Raw genomic sequence first — 18,653 nt, forward strand, 5'->3', positions numbered from 1 at the left:
CACTCTTTCAAAATTATGGCATAAGCAGAAATTGAGGATTTTTGAAACTCTATCACTGGAGATAATTTGAGTTATTAAGGTAATAGCATGATCTCTAATTTGGAATAATTACATCAATTACTATCCTCTGTTTGAATTCAAGTAAATGCAAGCCAATTAGGAGCTGTTCGTGAAATGTAACTACTTTGTTTGCAGTTGAAGAACATGCAGTTGACGGGAACAGCACAGCAGTTGTTTCGGCACTGTCAGACACAGAAAGAAGAAGTTCGCCTTCTTTTTCAGCAAAAACTTGAAGAGGTATAAACTATGTGGCCACATCTTTAAAATATAAAGCTACTGACTTGAGGGCTGTATTTCTCTGAATATAAGATTAATTTTTCCCTTTATCAGTAAAATGGAAATTCATGTTTCAAGTGAAACCTTTCCTGGTGTTCTGAGAAAGAACACATGGCCATGCATCGCTGACATTTTCTGTTTGTTTAATGATTAAACTCCTCAAGGTTAATTGAGTTATCATTCACTTCCCATTTATAAAGAGGGACTTTTAAACGTGAATTCTTAGTAACAGGTATTTGATATCTTGGCTATCTCAATTGAACAGTTTATGTGATGGGTGGGGTTGTCAGTAGAGACTGTTGTCCCACACCCCTTTTTTTGGGAACACTGTTGTGAAATACTCCATAGCAACTCAATGCTTTACACTCAGCCATGAAGGAATTGTGCTCACTGTTCACCTTGCACAGAGCTGCTCAAAGGAGCTTTTGCAGAATTTATAGCTCAGCCGGCCTCCAGCTGGTGTCTGTTTCAGCGCAGCTCCCTCCATAAGGAATCTGTAAGCAGGCCAAGGAAAAGTGGGGCACTTCAACCAATCAGATTAAAGAACCTTGAGTGAGGCATACAGATTCTAAAGGAATCTAAGAAGTAATACAATTTTAATACAGTTTGTCGGTTAATGTAAAGTGATGTTGACATAAAATAATCAAAGGAAAGCAGATCGCGAAGCATTTTCCCTTATTTAATTTTCGATTGAGTGGGGCAAGAATGATTTGCCTCGAGTTCGTCTTAAAAAAATAAATTATTCCAACCGTAACCATTTTTCTCAATTTATTTCTCCACGTCTCCTTGCATGCACATGAGTCATTTTTAATCCAATTGTTTGTTGACCATAACACGTGTATACGGATTTCAGTGATAAGGGCTACTAATTCTAATGTTTGAGGCTATTGGGTTGAAGCAGTATATTTCGTTATCTAGCCTTTGTGGTCAATATTAACTGAAATCACTGATGTGTAAATTCAGAATCGTGCAAACTTTAAACACTACCTTAATTGAATGATACTAAGTACTATTGGAAGAAAGGGACTCCATTAATAAATAATTTGCCAGATATCTTCTCTACTATGTTGTTTCAGAAGTGTTTACGTTTACCAACTTCGCAGTCAAAAATGCAATGCAGAACTTGAACGGAAACAGTTTCTTTTGTTCGGAAAATCTATTAAACGGCAATAATGTGTATGAGTTGTAGTAAGGAATTGACGATAGCCTTCTCAATTGTGAGATATTTTAAATTTATTCTTTGGCCCACCCCTTCTTTTTTCCAGTTGGGTATAAAGGCCATGACATTCAATGATTTACTCCAAGCACAGAAAGAGATCATCGCTCACAACAGGCAGCTAAAAGAACAGACCAAGCAGCTGGAAAAAGATAATGGTGACCTCAGGAAACATAGTCTACAGCTGGTAATTATTTAATGGGCTTCTAATGGGATGTAATTAAAACATGGCATTTTGAATCCTGTCGCAGTCTGAGCCATTTGACCTCTTGTCAGTCATAATTAGGCATGTTAGAATAGAAGTTATTGCCAGACTCGGCTAGGAATTTAAAAAAAAAAAAATCTTGAATTTATTAATGTTCCTGTCTGGTGATTATGGTTTTCTTTAAATAAATTTTAGAGAGTTTTAGGGAATGCATTGAAGCCCCCATCTTCAGTTATGATTGTCATCAGTTTGTTATGAGCTGCTGAGTCGATGTGCTGCATTCCATGTGAAGGAGAACATGGACACATTGTTATTCTCTTCCCATGCAGCTCCTCAAAGCCGGTTTAGCTGGAAATGAAGGTTTGGTTTCCACATGCAGCATTTCTAAGGACAAGTGATTTGGGACCTCAATTAATGCAGTTAGGAGATAGTACAATTTTCAGGCTATGAAGAATCTTGGCATATGAACATTTTTATTTGGGTGAGGGTTAGCTAAAACGTTTTTTACTTGGGTTATAAATGTTACAGCTGAAAGCACGATGTGAAGAGCTAAATTTGGATTGGTCTTCTCTGTCTTTGGACAACCTGCTGAAGGAGAAGCAAGCCTTGAAAAGCCAGATCTCAGAAAAACAAAGGCACTGCTTAGAACTTCAGGTAGGATAACAACAAGCTATTACTCTGCACTCATTTTCTAAAACCAGCAGTTGATAGTTTTGCCAGTTTGCTTTCCTTGTGTAGGCGGAGTCTCCTTCTGATTAATCTAAAATTGCACACCTGATTGCAAATTGAAGCAAAGTCCACTTTTTGACAAAGTCCTCAGATATGAGAAAGGCAGACCTGCAATACATCATGAATGATTGATCAGTCAGCTTGCCTCATTGTTGTGTTAAGTGGGAAAGGTGGACCTGTAGCCCGGAGCTGAGATTTTGTTTCCATTCAACTCTGATATACCTTTTAAATATGTCTGATAAGGGATAAGGGTGCTTTTGGCTGGAGAAGCAGTGAGAATCTTCACCTTGCCACATACAGTTGATTTACATTAGGTTAAATGCAACAGCACCCTTGCACATAAAGCCACTGCTTGGGATCTATTGGTATGCTTTTAAGGGGAAAGAAGGCATGCTCAATAATATAACATTTGAGCACTGATTATATTTGTTTGGCAATGTTTTTTTTGTATCTGTCCGGCATTGGGACTGACAAAAAGCGAATGGAAATTGGCTGAGCTCCTATTACACAAGCATATTTTTATTTAACTTGAGAGTTTGTAGCTATATGATTGAGAGAAGAATTCTGTTCATGTCTGACAGTACTTCTGTATTAAATGGCTGAATCCTTTCCCTCTTTTCTCTAATTCTGCACATGCAGGTTAGAAGTTGGTGAAATTATTTCCCTTGTTTTAATGACCACAATTGAACCTGGAATCTAACAGGTTTAAGCTGAACAGAAGAGTGATAGAGCCTTAATTGTGTATTGAGTAAATTGCTCAATAGCCCAAATATAAATATATAAAATGAAATGGAATTTTGTGGTCAGCTTGACACGATTGCCAACCCTGCAAATGCAGTCCCAATGGGCTGAATGGCCTACTTCTGCACAACAGGGATTCTGTGGATCTGTAGAAGGATTAAATTGACTCTCTTTGGCATGTAAATCAAACAGTTTAGATCAGATTGATCTAAAACTGAAATTAAGATAGAATTTGTTTTTGCAGTTTGTCTAAAGAGAGAGATTATGGAGCTGGTAATATGTCCCTCCCATGCAATGCTGCTGACAGTATCTGGATGTTGATAGAATTTAGCTTATCATTTTTTAAAAACAGAACTTCATGTGTGTTTGTACAGACTTTAGATATTAAACCATATGCTGTTAATTTAAGAGTTTGGAAAGATCGGATTTGGAATATTACTGTTTTCCCTCTTTCTTCCCTCCCCGGCGTCATTAGATAAGCATTGTGGAGCTGGAGAAGAGTCAACGCCAGCAAGAGCTAATACAACTTAAATCATATATGCCATCAGATGATGTATCTCTTCAGCTGCGCCACAAAATCAAAAACTATGACATGGATACAGAAAGAAACAGATATCAGTTTGAGATTGAGTGTCCTAAAATTCCAATGGCAAACATGAATGGTCTGAGCCCTGAACTCTCTATTAATGGAAGTGCAACACCTTTTGAAATCCACAGTTCCATAACCCGGCCTCCTTCCAAATCTCAGAGCGTATACAACACTGTGTTCCCAGATCAGGAGAATGGACTGTGCATCCCAAACCTTATGAGTAAACACAAAGCAGACAGGTTACATAGTCACTCTCTCCCTGACTACACTAGGTTTTCTCCTGCCAAAATTGCACTTCGTCGACATTTGAACCAAGATCATACTGGGGGTGAAAAGATTGCAAATGAAGTACAAATGGTCTGTGCTCAAAGGTCAGTGACAGATGCTGTTTTGAAATGAAAAAGCCAAGTAATGTTACAATAAGTGTTTGGACTTTTCCCAATAAGCAAGTGATGAGTATTTCCCCTTGGGAAATATAATTATTGCTTAGCCAATATGAAAATGTCTTTCATAAAGTTGAACTGGCAATGCAAGTGTTTATTGGGTGGATTTTCTAATTATGTTTTGATTGTTTGACCTTATCAAAACTGGCGCAATTCTAACAATATGGTCAATAGCTGCAATCCACAAGGACCATAGGTATCTCTATTATACAGAGACAGTTAGTCATAAAGTTTTAGAGCACAAAGAGGCCTATCGCGTCCGCGCCGACCATCATCACCTAACTATTCCAATCCCATTTTCCAGCCTTGGTCCATAGCCTTGTATGCAACAGTATTTCAAGTGCTCATCTGAATACTTGGTTATGTAGCTTGAGGGGCATCGTTACAATGACAGACCTCCATAAACTACCACAAGAATATGGTAAACAAAAAAAATCTCAATAATTTTATTGCTGGCTACACCCAGGAGGCCTGGACTTCCTGCATTATGCTTGTGGCAGATCTGCTTGTGCGCAGTTCAGTCCATATTGAAACATTTGGTTCACATGGCCAGTCCACAAAAGAAAATGCTTTTCTACCAAATTGTAACCCACGAATAGAATGAATTTAAACTGTTCAAAAGAGAAATACACTCTGACTAATGGCCATCTTACTAGGCTCCCAAGTTGATTATTGGCTTGCCACAAAACAATTTGCCCTGCCTACCTTTTGAATTCATCAGCTATAGGAAACCTATTGATCTCAATCGTCCTACATGCAAAGGGCAGTGGAAATCTCAGCTATCTATCACAAATTGCAGTTAATGCTGAGTGAAGTGATGACTTAAAATCTGAGATTGATCTATTTTTGTTATCTGAAGGTATTAAGAGGATATGGGGTCAAGGTGGGTGTATGAAGTTTGATCAGAGATCAGCCATGATTTCACTGAATGATGGAACAGGCCCAAAGGCTGAATGGCCTACTGCTGATCCTACATTAGAGAGATTTAACCAAGGATATCAAATACAATTTATTTTCTTCCTTTAAGTTTACATTTATCAATCAATTTGAACTTCTGCATGAAAGTGAAATTTTCTGATCAATTGCAGGGTTGAAAACTTAAAAGAAACTGGCCTCTCACATCAGAGTCCAGGCATCCCAAATGGTGTTCAGCATGGTTCTGGTGAACAACAGCAACCTTTGTCCCCTACATCACAGCAGATGACATCTGAGAAAAGTGCAGAGAAGGTATTGAGAGTATAGTGATACAATTTGGTTTTTCTTATCAGGTTTCTAAAGTGTGCTATGCATTGTGCTTTGATTCATGCTATCTGATTTTTTCTTTTACAATTAACTCTTGTGTTGTGTCTTCGGTTAAGCTTTTGAATTGTATCTGTTTCTGCATTGTTATCTATTCTTGCGTCCTCTTTTTCTTTTGACTTTTGCCTATATTAGGATGTAAACTATCCTCTCATGGGTGGGTGATGAACTGGTAAACCTGAATTCAGTCATGAAGTGTGGAAACAGATTTAGTCTGACATTTATGAAGTACATCGTCATGTATAAAAGCATAGGGCAGCACGGTGGCGCAGTGGGTTAGCCCTGCAGTCTCATGGCGCTGAGGCCCCAGGTTCGATCCTGGCTCTGGGTCACTGTCCATGTGGAGTTTGCACATTCTCCCCGTGTTTGCGTGGATTTCGCCCCCACAACCCAAAGATGTGCAAGGTAGGTGGATTGAACACGCTAAATTGCCCCTTAATTGGAAAAAATGAACTGGGTACTCTAAATTTATTTTAAAAATACAAGTTTTTTAAAAAAATGTATAAAAGCATGCTACTTCAGATGAAAAGAGGTGGAAATTAGGCAGTGCTTCTTGAATAGTCGCATCACCTATTCCCCTAATATGAGTTTTGCTTGGTGATAATCTATCTTAGCCCTTGATGGAGAAAACCTCCTGAAAGGAGTATTGGCCATAGCTCAAAACAGATATCCCTGCCCAATCCAGGTCTGAATCAATGATGCTCCTCTCAAAGGCACTGCAGTATTATCAGGAGAGTAGTATTGGCATTCTAAAGAAATTTGATTGATTTTTATGCCATTGGATTTTGGACCGGTCTGATTTGAACTGATTTTCAGTTCATTTTTTTGAAATACATGGACTTGGTGTGAATTTCCACACCAGTCAGAAAGGCAGCCTTTCAAGCAAGAATAACTCTGCAAAATCTGAGAGTTTCTGTTGAACTAGGAAACCAGCTTTTTAGCTGCAAGCATATAGGAAGGTAGAGTCTGCACATGCACAATCATGTATGTCAAACCTGCCCCAACTAAGCATGGTGCGGCCTTGCATATCTGTTTTTTTCCTCTGCCTTTGCTTCTCCTGGCAGGAAAAAATCCTAATGAAATTCTTCACTGGTTCTTGATGACAATTCAGTAAATTCCAGAAGCCCATGCGAACTCATGAACATTCATTATCCCAGATACCTCGCACCATACCTTTTTTTATAAGTTGAGATACCCTCCTTTTAGAAATGTATTCATCTATCATTTTGGAGGATCGTTGCCAGGCTAAACTTGCTGTCTCTTCGGGAATCTATTGCAGAGGGTAATAAATCTTTGCAAATTACTTATCGAATTCTTTACTTTATATATTGTCTGATCATGTCTGATTAGGAGGAACCTCTTCACCCAAAGGGTTGTGAATCTCTGGAATTCCTTGCCCAGTGAAGCAGTTGAGGCTCCTTCTTTAAACGTTTTTAAGAAAAAGATAGATGCCTTTCTAAAGAATAAAGGGATTTGGGGATATGGTGTACGGGCCGGAGAGTGGAGCTGAGTCCACAAAGATCAGCCATGATCTCATTGAATGGCGGAGCAGGCTTGAGGGGCCAGATGACCTACTCCTGTTCCTAGTTCTTATGTTCTTATACCATCTAGTTGTCCCATTTTTATACATCTGAAAATGCCATATCCACTGAACATAATCTATTCCCTTCATCAGTTTAAATACTTCAAGTTTAACTCTTCTAAGGTGATGTTTGGCTAATGAGAATATCCTCCTCCCAGCCTATCTAGGTAACTAAGAGCTCCAAGAGATAATTACTCCAGATATATAATTATGGTTCCCCTCCTTTGTACTTTTGCCTGGACTACAATATCACCACTAAGTAGCAATCAAAACTAGGGATACTACTCCAAATGAGGCTCTAAAAGCTACCAAACACTGCATAATAAATCTCTGTATTGTTTCAGCTCTATAGAAAATGTCAAGTCCAATACCACAACCAGCATGGAAATGGCTTAATTCTCACCTACAGCCATTTCAATGTGTACTTCTCTTGCTATTTATAATTTAGTTTCCAGCTACAGAACTGGCATCAGCTTTTCAACTGATTTCTGATTTGTGGCAGTCGAGCGAACTGGGATTAAGTTTCCTTACTTGCTCATGGGAAGTGGATGTTAGTGGAAAGGCCAACACTTGTTGCCCATCTCTAATTGTCCTTAAGAAAGGTGGTGTTGAGCTGCCTTCTGGAACCACTGCAGTCTGTGGTGTATGTATACCCATGGTGCTGTTGGGAATGGAATTCCAGGATCTTGATCCAGTCACCATGAAGGAACAGTGGTGTAGCTCCAAGTCAGCATGGTGTGTCAGCATGACTTGAAGAGGAACTTGGGATGAGGGTGCTGCCATGCATCTGCTGCCCTTGCTCTTCTGGATGGTAGAGGTCGTGGGTTTGGAAATTGCTGTGTAATGTGCCTTGCCAAGTTGCTGCAGAGCATTCTGTAGATGGTACATGCTGCTGCTACTTTGTTCTGTTAGTGAAGGGAGTGAATGTTTAAGGTGCTGGATGGGTGTAGATCAAGCGGGCTGCTTTGTTTTGGATGGTGTCAAGCTTCTTGGAGTGTTCTTCAGACATCATTCATCTGGCCAAATAGCTAAGCACAAGTAGTAAGTTACCATCTAAAGCTAAGGTACTTGATTAAGTAATCTTGGCATTTCCTCATGCAACTTGCAAATTTTTGGCTTCAAGAAACTGCAGTAATCTAAAGCGCTCTTAGGAGTTCCCATCTGGACTTCCGGTTGCGGCTATGCGGAGCTAAGTCGCACGATTCGGCAGCTCCCGCGAACACGGACGTTCGGGCTCGATAGAAGAGCCCCAACTGAATTTTTTTTTACAGCCAATCCGTGGGGAACAGAGGAGAGAGGTCCCCTACTAGTATGGACCGGACTAGCAGCGAAACGGCCAAAAAAGTGGCATTGGAGCAGCGGGAGAAGAGGGGGAAAACAAGCAAAATGGCGGCGGCCGGGGACAAAGAGGAGATGCAGGAATTCATCAAGCGCTGCTTCGAGGAGCTGCGTAAGGAGATGGTGGCGCCTATGTTGGCAATAATTGAAGGACTTGGGGCAACCCAGAAAGTCCACGAGGTGAAGATCCAGGAGATCCAGGAAAAAGTGAGTGAGAATGAGGACGAGCTCTTGGTCCTGGCGTTGAAAGTGGAGCGGCACGAGACGTGGGCGGGAAGACTCGAAGACCTGGAGAACAGGTCGAGGAGAAATAATCTGAGGATCCTGGGTCTCCCAGAAGGAGTGGAGGGGGCCGACGCCGCGGCATATGCGGGCACAATGATCGGGGCGCTGATGGGCGCGGAGGCCCACCCCAGGGTTGCTGGAACTGGAAGGGGCGCACCGGGTGCTGGCGAGGAAGCCCAAGGCAAATGAGCCGCCAAGGGCGATGGTGGTGAGATTTCACTGGTTTATGGACAGAGAGAGGGCCCTGAAATGGGCCAAGAAGGAGCGGAGCAGCAAGTGGGACATATGCTGAGATCAGAATATACCCGGACTGGAGCACGGAGGTCGCTAAACGGAGAGCGGGTTTCAATCGGGCCAAAGCGGTGCTGCATCGGAAAGGAGTGAAATTTGGAATGTTGCAGCCAGCGCGACTGTGGGTTACACACAATGGCCAACACCACTACATCGAAACGCCCGAAGAGGCGTGGACCTTTATACTAACTGAAAAGTTGGACTCTAATTGAGGGTTTGTGAGGGTGGGGGGTGTTTGAGGGTTGAAGTATGATGGTTGTTGTATATAGGGGGGCAATCACGCGCAGGGAATGTTATATGGGCTGGGGGAGAGAGACACAAGGCCGCGCGCGACAGGAGCTGCGCCAGAGGGGGCGGGGCAGGCTTTGGAAAGCGCAGGTTTTTTTTCGCGCGCGGGAAGAAAGGCGGGAAGGGGAACGAAGGAACGTATATTGAAGGGGAGACTCCCACATGGGGGGGGTCAAAGGGATGGCGGGGGAAGCCGGGGTCAGCAGGTGTCAGCTGACTTATGGGAGTGATATGAGGGGAGCAAAAAAGCTAGACAGGGATCTAGCGGGGGGAAGGGGGGGGGGTGGTGGGGGGTGAGAAAGGGTTGCTGCTGCACTGGCCGAAAGGGAATGGGACACGAGATGGTCGGGACGGAGGTCCCCCGACTGGGGGACTGGAGGGTGATGGAGACACTAACACGGGATTGGCTCAGAAAAGGAGATGGCTAGTCGGCGGTGGGGGGGGTTTGGTTGGTTGGTTGGTTGAGAGCCCCTCCAATCCGGCTGATAACGTGGAACGTGAGGGGCCTGAATGGGCCGGTGATGAGGCCTCGAGTGTTCGCGCACTTGAAGTGACTGAAGGCAGACGTGGCTATGCTCCAAGAGACAACCCTGAAGGTGGCGGACCAGGTCAGGTTAAGAAGGGGATGGGTAGGACAGGTATTTCACTCGGGACTGGACGCGAAAAATAGAGGGGTGGCAATTCTGGTGTGAAAGCATGTGTCATTTGAGGCCAAGACTATCGTAGTGGATAATGGAGGGAGATATGTGATGGTGAGTGGTAGGTTGCAAGGGATGTGGGTGGTGTTGGTAAATGTATACGCCCCGAACTGGGATGATGCTGGATTCGTGAAGCGCATGTTGGGGCGCATTCCGGACCTGGAGGTAGGAGGACTGGTAATGGGAGGGGACTTCAACACAGTGCTGGATCCAGCACTAGACCGCTCCAGATCAAGGACGGGAAAGAGGCCGGCGGCGGCCAAGGTGCTCGGGCGGAGTGGGGGGGGCTGTTTATGGATCAGATGGGGGGAGTGGACCCATGCAGGTTTGCAAGACCGCAGGCCAGGGAATTTTCTTTCTTTTCCCACGTGCACAAGGCCTACTCCCGGATAGATTTCTTTGTTCTGGGCAGGGCGCTCATCCCGAGGGTGGAGGGGACGGAGTATTCGGCCATAGCCGTTTCGGACCATGCCCCGCACTGGGTGGAAATGGGGCTGGGAGAGGAGAGGGACCAACGCCAGCTGTGGCGACTGGACGTGGGACTGCTGGCAGATGAGGTGGTGTGTGGGAAGGTAAGGGGGTGTATTGAAAGGTACCTGGAGGCCAACGACAACGGGGAGGTGCGGGTGGGGGTGGTATGGGAGGCGTAGAAGGCGGTGATCAGGGGAGAGCTAATCTTCATCAGGGCTCATAGGGAGAAGACAGAGGGCATGGAAAGGGAGAGGTTAGTGGCGGAGATTTTGCGAGTGGACAGGACATGCGCAGAGGCCCCGGAAGAAAGATTACTTTGGGAAAGGCGACGGCTCCAGGCGGAGTTTGACCTGTTGACCACGGGGAAGGCGGAGGCAAAGTGGAGGAAGGCGCAGGGGGCGACCTAAGAGTACGGGGAAAAAGCTAGTCGGATGCTGGCACACCAGCTCCGTAAGAGGACGGCAGCGAGGGAAATAGGGGGAATCAAAGATGGAGGGGGAGCCGCGGTTCAAAGTGCAACAAACATAAACAAGGTATTCAGGCCTTCTATGAAGAGCTGTACAGATCCCAGCCCCCAGGGGGGGAAGAGGGAATGAGATGATTCCTAGACCAACTGCGGTTCCCGAGGGTGGAGAAACAAGAGGTGGCTGGTTTGGGGGCACCAATCGGGTTGGAGGAGCTGAGTAGGGGTTTGGGGAGCATGCAGGCAGGGAAGGCCCCAGGGCCGGATGGGTTCCCAGTGGAGTTCTACAGAAAGTATGTGGACCTGTTGGCCCCGCTACTAGTGAGGACCTTTAACGAGGCAAGAGAGGAGGGGACCCTGCCCCCGACAATGTCGGAGGCGATAGTTTCCTTGATTCTGAAGCGAGACAAGGACCCACTGCAATGTGGATCGTACAGGCCGATTTCACTCCTTAATGTGGACGCTAAGTTATTGGCAAAAGTGCTGGCCGCGAGGATTGAGGACTGTGTCCCGGGGGTGATTCATGAGGACCAGACGGGATTCGTAAAGGGCAGGCAATTAAATACCAATGTGCGGCGGCGGCTCTTAAACGTGATAATGATGACATCGGAGGAGGGAGAGGTGGAGATGGTGGCAGCTATGGACGCGGAAAAGGCCTTTGACCGAGTAGAGTGGGAGTACCTCTGGGGGAGGTGTTGTGTAGGTTTGGGTTCGGGGGAGGGTTTATTAGCTGGGTTAAGCTCCTTTACAGCGCTCCGGTGGCGAGTGTGGTGACGAACCGGCGGAGGTCGGAGTACTTTCGGCTGTACCGAGGAACGAGGCAGGGGTGCCCCCTGTCCCCCTTGTTGTTTGCATTGGCGATTGAACCCTTGGCCATATCACTGAGGGAGTCTAATAAATGGAGGGGGGTGGTCTGCGGGGGAGAAGAGCATCGGGTGTCGCTATACGCGGATGACCTGCTGCTGTACGTGGCGGACCCAATGGAGGGGATGGTGGAGGTCATGCAGACTCTTAGGGAGTTTGGGGAGTTCTCGGGCTATAAGCTCAATGTAGGGAAGAGTGAGCTTTTTGTACTACAGGCAGGGGACCAAGAAAGAGGGATAGGGGACCTACCGCTGAGGCGGGCGGTGGCGAGTTTTCGGTATCTGGGGATCCAGATAGCCAGGAGTTGGGGGGCCCTACACAAATTGAATCTGACGAGGTTGGTGGACCAAATGGAGGTGGACTTCAAAAGATGGGACATGTTGCCGCTCTCGTTGGCGGGTAGAGTGCAGTCGGTCAAAATGGTGGTCCTTCCGAGGTTTTTGTTTGTGTTTCAGTGCCTTCCCATCGTGATCACCAAGGGCTTTTTCAAGAGAGTAGGTAGGAGTATTATGGGGTTTGTGTGGGCGAATAAGACCCTAAGGGTAAGGAGAGGGTTCCTGGAACGCAGTAGGGACCGAGGAGGGCTGGCGCTGCCAAACCTAGGGAGCTACTACTGGGCAGCAAATGTGGCGATGATCCGCAAGTGGGTTATGGAGGGAGAGGAGGTGGCATGGAAGAGGATGGAGATGACGTCCTGTAAAGGAACGAGCTTGGGGGCGTTGGTGACGGCACTGCTGCCGCTCTCGCCATCAAAGTATACCACCAGCCCGGTGGTGGCGGCAATGTTAAGGATCTGGGGCCAGTGGAGACGGCACAGGGGTGCAGTGGGAGCCTCGGTGTGGTCCCCGATCAGGGGTAACCACCGGTTTGTCCCGGGGAAGATGGACGGGGGGGTTCCAGGGCTGGCATCGGGCGGGGATTTGAAGAATGGGAGACCTGGTCATTGACGGGACATTTGCGTGCCTAGGGGCACTGGAGGAGAGGTTTGAGCTACCCACGGGAAATGCATTTAGATATATGCAGGTGAGGGCCTTTGTGAGGCGACAGGTCAGGGAATTCCCGTTGCTCCCGGCGCAAGAAATTCAAGACTGGGTGATCTCGGGTGTATGGGTCGGGGAGGGCAAGGTTTCGGCAATACACCAAGAGATGAAAGAAGAGGGGGAAGCGCTGGTAGAAGAGTTGAAGGGTAAATGGGAGGAGGAGTTGGGGGAGGAGATCGAGGAAGGTTTGTGGGCTGATGCCCTGGGTAGGGTTAATTCCTCCTCCTCATGTGCCAGGCTCAGCCTGATACAATTTAAGGTGGTTCACAGAGCGGGGGGTGGGAGAACGAGAGATTGTTTGAGGGGATGGATGAGCAGGAGATAACATGGAGGGTGGGGGAAACTGGCACGTGCGGGCAAGAGCCAGTGTATAAAGCTATGTAAATATACCATTTTGCCATGTATATATCTTGCTCAGTGCGATTTTGTGTTATTTTGTTACGGGGGGGGGTATTGTTTGTAAGGGGAAAAAATTGTGTTAAAAAACTTTAATAAATATATTTTTTTTAAAAAAGGAGTTCCCATCTGAACTTTGAACTACCAACTTGAATACATTTTAATGAGGTGACTGGGCCTAACCATTTAAAATCTGAAGAAGTAAAAGTTTATCGAAATTCAGTTTCGTGGCCAGAATTTTAGGAGTTGTGAAGTGAGTTACTTGCCACAATTCCCAGCCTCTGATTTCCTGTAAACGCAGTATTTACATGGCTGATCCAGTTCACTTGTCAGCAGTAACCCCAGCATGTTGATGGATAAGGAATTCAGCAATGGTAATTCCAATTGAATGCCGAGGGAAAATGATTAGATTCTCTCTTGCTTCAGATGGTCATTGTCTGGCACTTGTCTGGCGTCAACGTTACTTATCACTTTTCAGCCGCAAACGGAATGTTGTCCGGGTCTTGCTGCATGTGGGCATGGACTGCTGCAGTATCTGAGGAACTGTGAATAGGTACTCCATACTGTGAACATCTCCACTTCTCAATGACTTTTCCAGAAAAGTCATTCATGAAACAACTGAATTTGGACCTAGGGTACTAAGGAACCCCTACAGCGAGGTTCTGAGTCTGAGATGATTGGTCTTCAACAATCACAATCATCTTCCTTTGTGCTAGGTATGCCTAAACCAGTAGCGACTTTTACTTGATACCCATTGACTTAAAAGTTTGTCAGGGTGCCTTGATATCATATTTGGTCAAATGCTGCTTTGAAGTCAAAGGCAGTCACTCATTTTGTGTCTGGAATTGGACTCTGTTCTCCTTGTTTCAGCCAAGCTTGTAACCAGTTTTTAGCCGAGTGGCCCTGGTGGAAACCAAACTGAAATATCATTGAGCATATTGCTTGTTACATGCCAATTGATAGCACTGGTTGACATCACTTTCCATCATTCTGCTGATGATTGAGACTGGACTGATAGAATGGCAGCAATTGACCGGATTTAATTTGTTCTTTTAGTGGGCAGGACTTAGCTGGGCAGTTTTCCACATTAAAGTGATGCCAGTGTTCTACTTGTACTGCAAGACCTTGGCTAGAGGCAATTTCTTCTCGACTTCTTTCGTTCTTCATGATACAAAATTCACAGTGATTTTAGCATTTCAGTTTTTCTGTGGTCTGCTTGTTGAAAGGTAAAATTTGTCCCTCCTTCCGCTGATGATCATTGTTTATTCTCTGACCGTGACGCTTGTTGGAAAGAGAATTTATTTTCCAGCCAACATGCAATGGGTAGTTTACCAGCGGCAGTTAGTAATATTCAGGGTGTCTTTACTAGCTCCTCCCCATGTTGAATGAGCAGTGCTTGTCCAAAAAGAACTGCTAAGTCATAAACACAGCCAAAACTGAGTGACTGGACACCCAAGACTCGGCATGTGCAGGTCTGCAGTTACAATTCAGTGTTGCTCCCCCTGCTGCTTCACCACTTTGTATTGATCAGCATCAAATTTGTACTTAATGGGCCTTCTTGTCCATCACTTTATGCTTTGCTAGAAAAGCGAGGCAAAACTAATGGGAAATGTTTAACATAGAATTTTTGCGTGCTCTCACTTCTTTAATGCAGTTCTTTAATGCAGTTAGGATCCATTGGCTGCAAAATTTAGATGGAATGGCAGAGATGCTGTATTTTCCAAAAGTCAGTGAGATAGGTCTAGAGACCGGTTGTATTAATTTAATTCTTTACACATTAAAAAATGTGGCATGGTAGCACAGTAGTTAGCACTGTTGCTTTACAGCACCAGGGACCTGGGTTCGATTCCCGGCTTAGGTCACTGACTATGCGGAGTCTGCACGTTCTCCCCGTATCTGCATGGGTTTCCTCTGGGCGCTCCGGTTTCTTCCCACAAGTCCCGAAAGACGTGCTTGTTGGGTGAATTGGACATTCTGAATTCTCCCTCAGTGTGCCCGAACAGGTGCCGGAGTGTGGCGACTAGGGTATTTTCACAGTAACTTCAGTGCAGTGTTAATGTAAGCCTACTTGTGACAATAAAGATTATTATTACATTCAAGGCGCACAATGACCGATCTATACATCACAACGACAACCATTTCAAATATTCAAATGAGCCTGGAAAGCCTACTCTATTTGCTATTCATTGGTATGCTTGAATTAGGTCAGTGTCATCAGCTAGTCATAGCTTTATGAAGGGTTGTATTGTGATTTATTTGTACTTGTATGCCCATTTTGTGAGTGTTACTTTTTTTCCCCTGTAGCTTTCTAAAGATGGCAGCAAAAGTCCAGTTAATAATTCTGAAACCATAACTAGCCTACCAATCAGTATTCCACTGAGCACTGTTCAACCAAACAAGTTGCCTGTCAGCATTCCTCTGGCCAGTGTAGTTCTGCCAGTCCGTGCTGAAAAAGTGGTAAGTAATATTTGGCTCAATTTGAAGTATTACAAGTAATAGAATTGACAATTTTTTAATTTGCTAAAATAACATTTCCATGTCCAGTCTCTTCTATGGTGTCCTATCAAGTTGAAAAAGGTGTTGTACTTCCAGCAGATGTAACATCATCACTCGTCTTGACTAATTCCCCAATTCATCCCTACACATTGCATAATATCCACTTAGATTGCTGCTACTATTCCAAAAACCTGAATTGTTAGTTTCTTGTACACCTTGCATAGGCCCATAGCTTTGCTGGCTCGGATATCTTGAGATGAGCTCTATGTGGAATGGGTTTCTGGGTCAGAGCATCATCTGTGCTGTTCCATTCACCAGAGCTGATAGTTACCTTCTCTAGCTCAAATCTCCAGAGAGTAATTTATATTTTTCTCTGCGTCTGCCCTTTTTTGGTGATATCATCTACAAACCTGGTTTTCATTTGCTAATAATGCACAACTCCTACCTCATCTCCATTACTCTTCATTTTACTGTTGCTGCTATCCTTGACAGCCTTCCCTTTATCTGAATGTTACCAAAATTCTAGGTACTTTACTTCGCACCAGCCTCTGCCACCAGCTGTCGTCAATTCTCCGTCTGCTATAATTGGTCCATAAGATGTAAACCTCCGTGTTCTAACTTTCACTCTGAGCGGTTTTGTTTTTCATTGAGTTTTTTTTCCATCTCTGGCAATCCCTATTTCCCCCTTAACTGCTAAGCCCTAATCTGCACCATTAGTTAAATTTAGTTTTCAAATGCTCCTCATTAATTTTCCATTTTTCACCTCTCATGGGTGTCAGCTATTGCAGAACTCCCCAAGTTCCACTTCCTGCTAAAGGTCTTTCATGCCTTTTGCTTTAATTGTGCTGGCTTCCTCCAATATTGATTTCCAAGTCCTTCTCATTTCTTTATATCCCAATGTACTTTCATTCCACCGTACGTCAGCAATTATCCAGAGCCATTTTTCCTGTCATTGGAGGTTGATTCAAAACTTGTGTCTCTGTGTGAAAGCTCATTGCATCTTATCTATTCAATCTTGTCTCCCCTTTTTACACTCTGATAAGGTGCCAAGTCAAAAGTTATTTCTGAAAATAAAAGCTTATGTAAAAGGGATACCATAATGACAGGGATAAAAGATTGGTTGGCTAGCCGCAATCAGTAGGCATAAATGGGTCTTTTTCAGGTCAGCAAGATGTAATGAGTAGTATGCAACAGGGATCAGTGCTGGGATCTCAACTGTTTACAATATAAATGACTTGGATTAAGTGATGTTTGCCAAATTTGCTATTGACACATTGATAAGAAAGTAAATTGTGAAGAGGACATAAGGAGGCTACAAAAATATATAGGTGGGTTAAGTGCGTGAGCAAATATCTGGCAAATGGAATATAATGTGGGCAAATGTAAAATAGTCAATTTTGTCAGAAAGACTAAAAAAGAAGCACATTATCTAAAATGCTGAGTGATTGCAGAACTCCAAGGTGCAAAGGAGTCACAGGTCCTAGTGAATGAATCACAAAAGGCGAGTATGCAGGTTGAGCAAGTAATTAGGAAAGCTAATAGAACTTTATCATTTATTACGAGGGGAATGTTTCAGTTGTACAGGACGCTAGTGAGACCTCATTTGGAATACTCTGCACAGTATTGGTCACCTTCTTTAAGGAATGATGTAAATGTGTTGGAAGTAGTTCAGAGAAGGCTGACTGGGCTAAATCCTGGTATGGGTGGAATGTCTTATGAAGAGAAGTTAGACAGGCCCGGCAGGTATCTGTGGAATTTAGAAGAGTACGAAGCGACTTCACTGAGAAATACAAAATTCCGAGGCGTTTTGACAAGGTGGATGTGTAGAGGATGTTTCCTGATGTGGGAGAATCTAGAACCCGGGGTCACTGTTGGGGTTGCCCATTTAAAACTGAGATGAGGCAAAATCTTTTCACTTGAGGGTTGAATCTTTGGAACTCTCTTCCTGAAAAGGTGGTGGAAGCAGAGTCTTTGAATAAGGCAGAGGTGGATGGATTCTTGGTAAGCGAGGGAATGATAGGTTATTATGGTAGGTGGGATGCAGATTTGGGGTTACTAACAAATGAGCCATAATCTATTAAATGGTGGAGCAGGCTTGAGGGGCACCATGGCCTGCCTACTCCTTGTTCATATGTATGTTATACACTCATCTAATCCTTAACACACTGGCCTACCTTTTCCGCTTGTGTGATCCAAATTAAACAAATGCAAATTGTTGCTGATTTTAAGTTATTTGTCCTTGGCCATCTCTTGAAGTTTACCTGTCCTGACCAGGTTATATTGTGACAATTTTCCACGAAGAAGTCGATAAATGGTTGCCACCCCCGGGCAAACCCTGACAGTGACCCTCTCAGAGCGAACTTCATTTTCTCCAAACCGAGGAAGCTCGCCATGTCCGATAGCCAGGCCTCTGACTTGGGGGCTTTGAGTCCCACCATGCCAGCAGTATTCGTCGCCGGGCTACCAGGGAAGCAAAGGCCAAAACGTCGGCCTCTCTTTCCTCCTGGACTCACGGGTCCTCTGAAACCCCCAAAATTGCCACCTCTGGACTCATCACCACCCTTGTTTTCAGTACCCGGGACATAATGTCCGCGAATCCCTACCAGTACCCCCTGAGTTTTGGACATGCCCAGAACATGTGGACATGGTTCGCTGGTCCTCCCGCACATCTGACACACCTGACCTCCAGTCCAAAGAATTTACTCATCCGGACCACTGTCATGTGGGCAAGGTTGACGACCTTGAATTGGATCAGGCTGAGCCTACCGCATGTTGTGGTCTACTCAACGCCTCCGCCCACAAGCCCTCTTCTATCTCACCTCCGAGCTCTAGAAAGTCCTGCACCTGCAAGTACCTGAAGTCATTCCCTCTTGCCAGCCCAAA

General features: G+C 44.8%; 1 protein-coding gene across 6 annotated transcripts in view; it reads left to right on the plus strand.

The window, feature by feature from the left end:
- The window catches only part of dot1l (DOT1-like histone H3K79 methyltransferase), a 123,190-nt gene that overhangs the window by 58,486 nt on the left and 46,051 nt on the right, over positions 1 to 18,653 (plus strand). For all 6 annotated transcript variants that reach the window (XM_072482456.1, XM_072482455.1, XM_072482460.1 and 3 more), the window contains 6 exons: positions 196 to 297; positions 1,602 to 1,739; positions 2,286 to 2,411; positions 3,703 to 4,187; positions 5,348 to 5,486; positions 15,579 to 15,731. In XM_072482456.1, coding sequence (XP_072338557.1) covers positions 196 to 297; positions 1,602 to 1,739; positions 2,286 to 2,411; positions 3,703 to 4,187; positions 5,348 to 5,486; positions 15,579 to 15,731 — 1,143 coding nt within the window. The remainder of the gene's footprint in view (positions 1 to 195; positions 298 to 1,601; positions 1,740 to 2,285; positions 2,412 to 3,702; positions 4,188 to 5,347; positions 5,487 to 15,578; positions 15,732 to 18,653) is intronic.

The sequence above is a fragment of the Scyliorhinus torazame genome, chromosome 18 (genome assembly GCF_047496885.1).
Source record: "Scyliorhinus torazame isolate Kashiwa2021f chromosome 18, sScyTor2.1, whole genome shotgun sequence".
Classification (NCBI taxonomy): domain Eukaryota; kingdom Metazoa; phylum Chordata; class Chondrichthyes; order Carcharhiniformes; family Scyliorhinidae; genus Scyliorhinus; species Scyliorhinus torazame.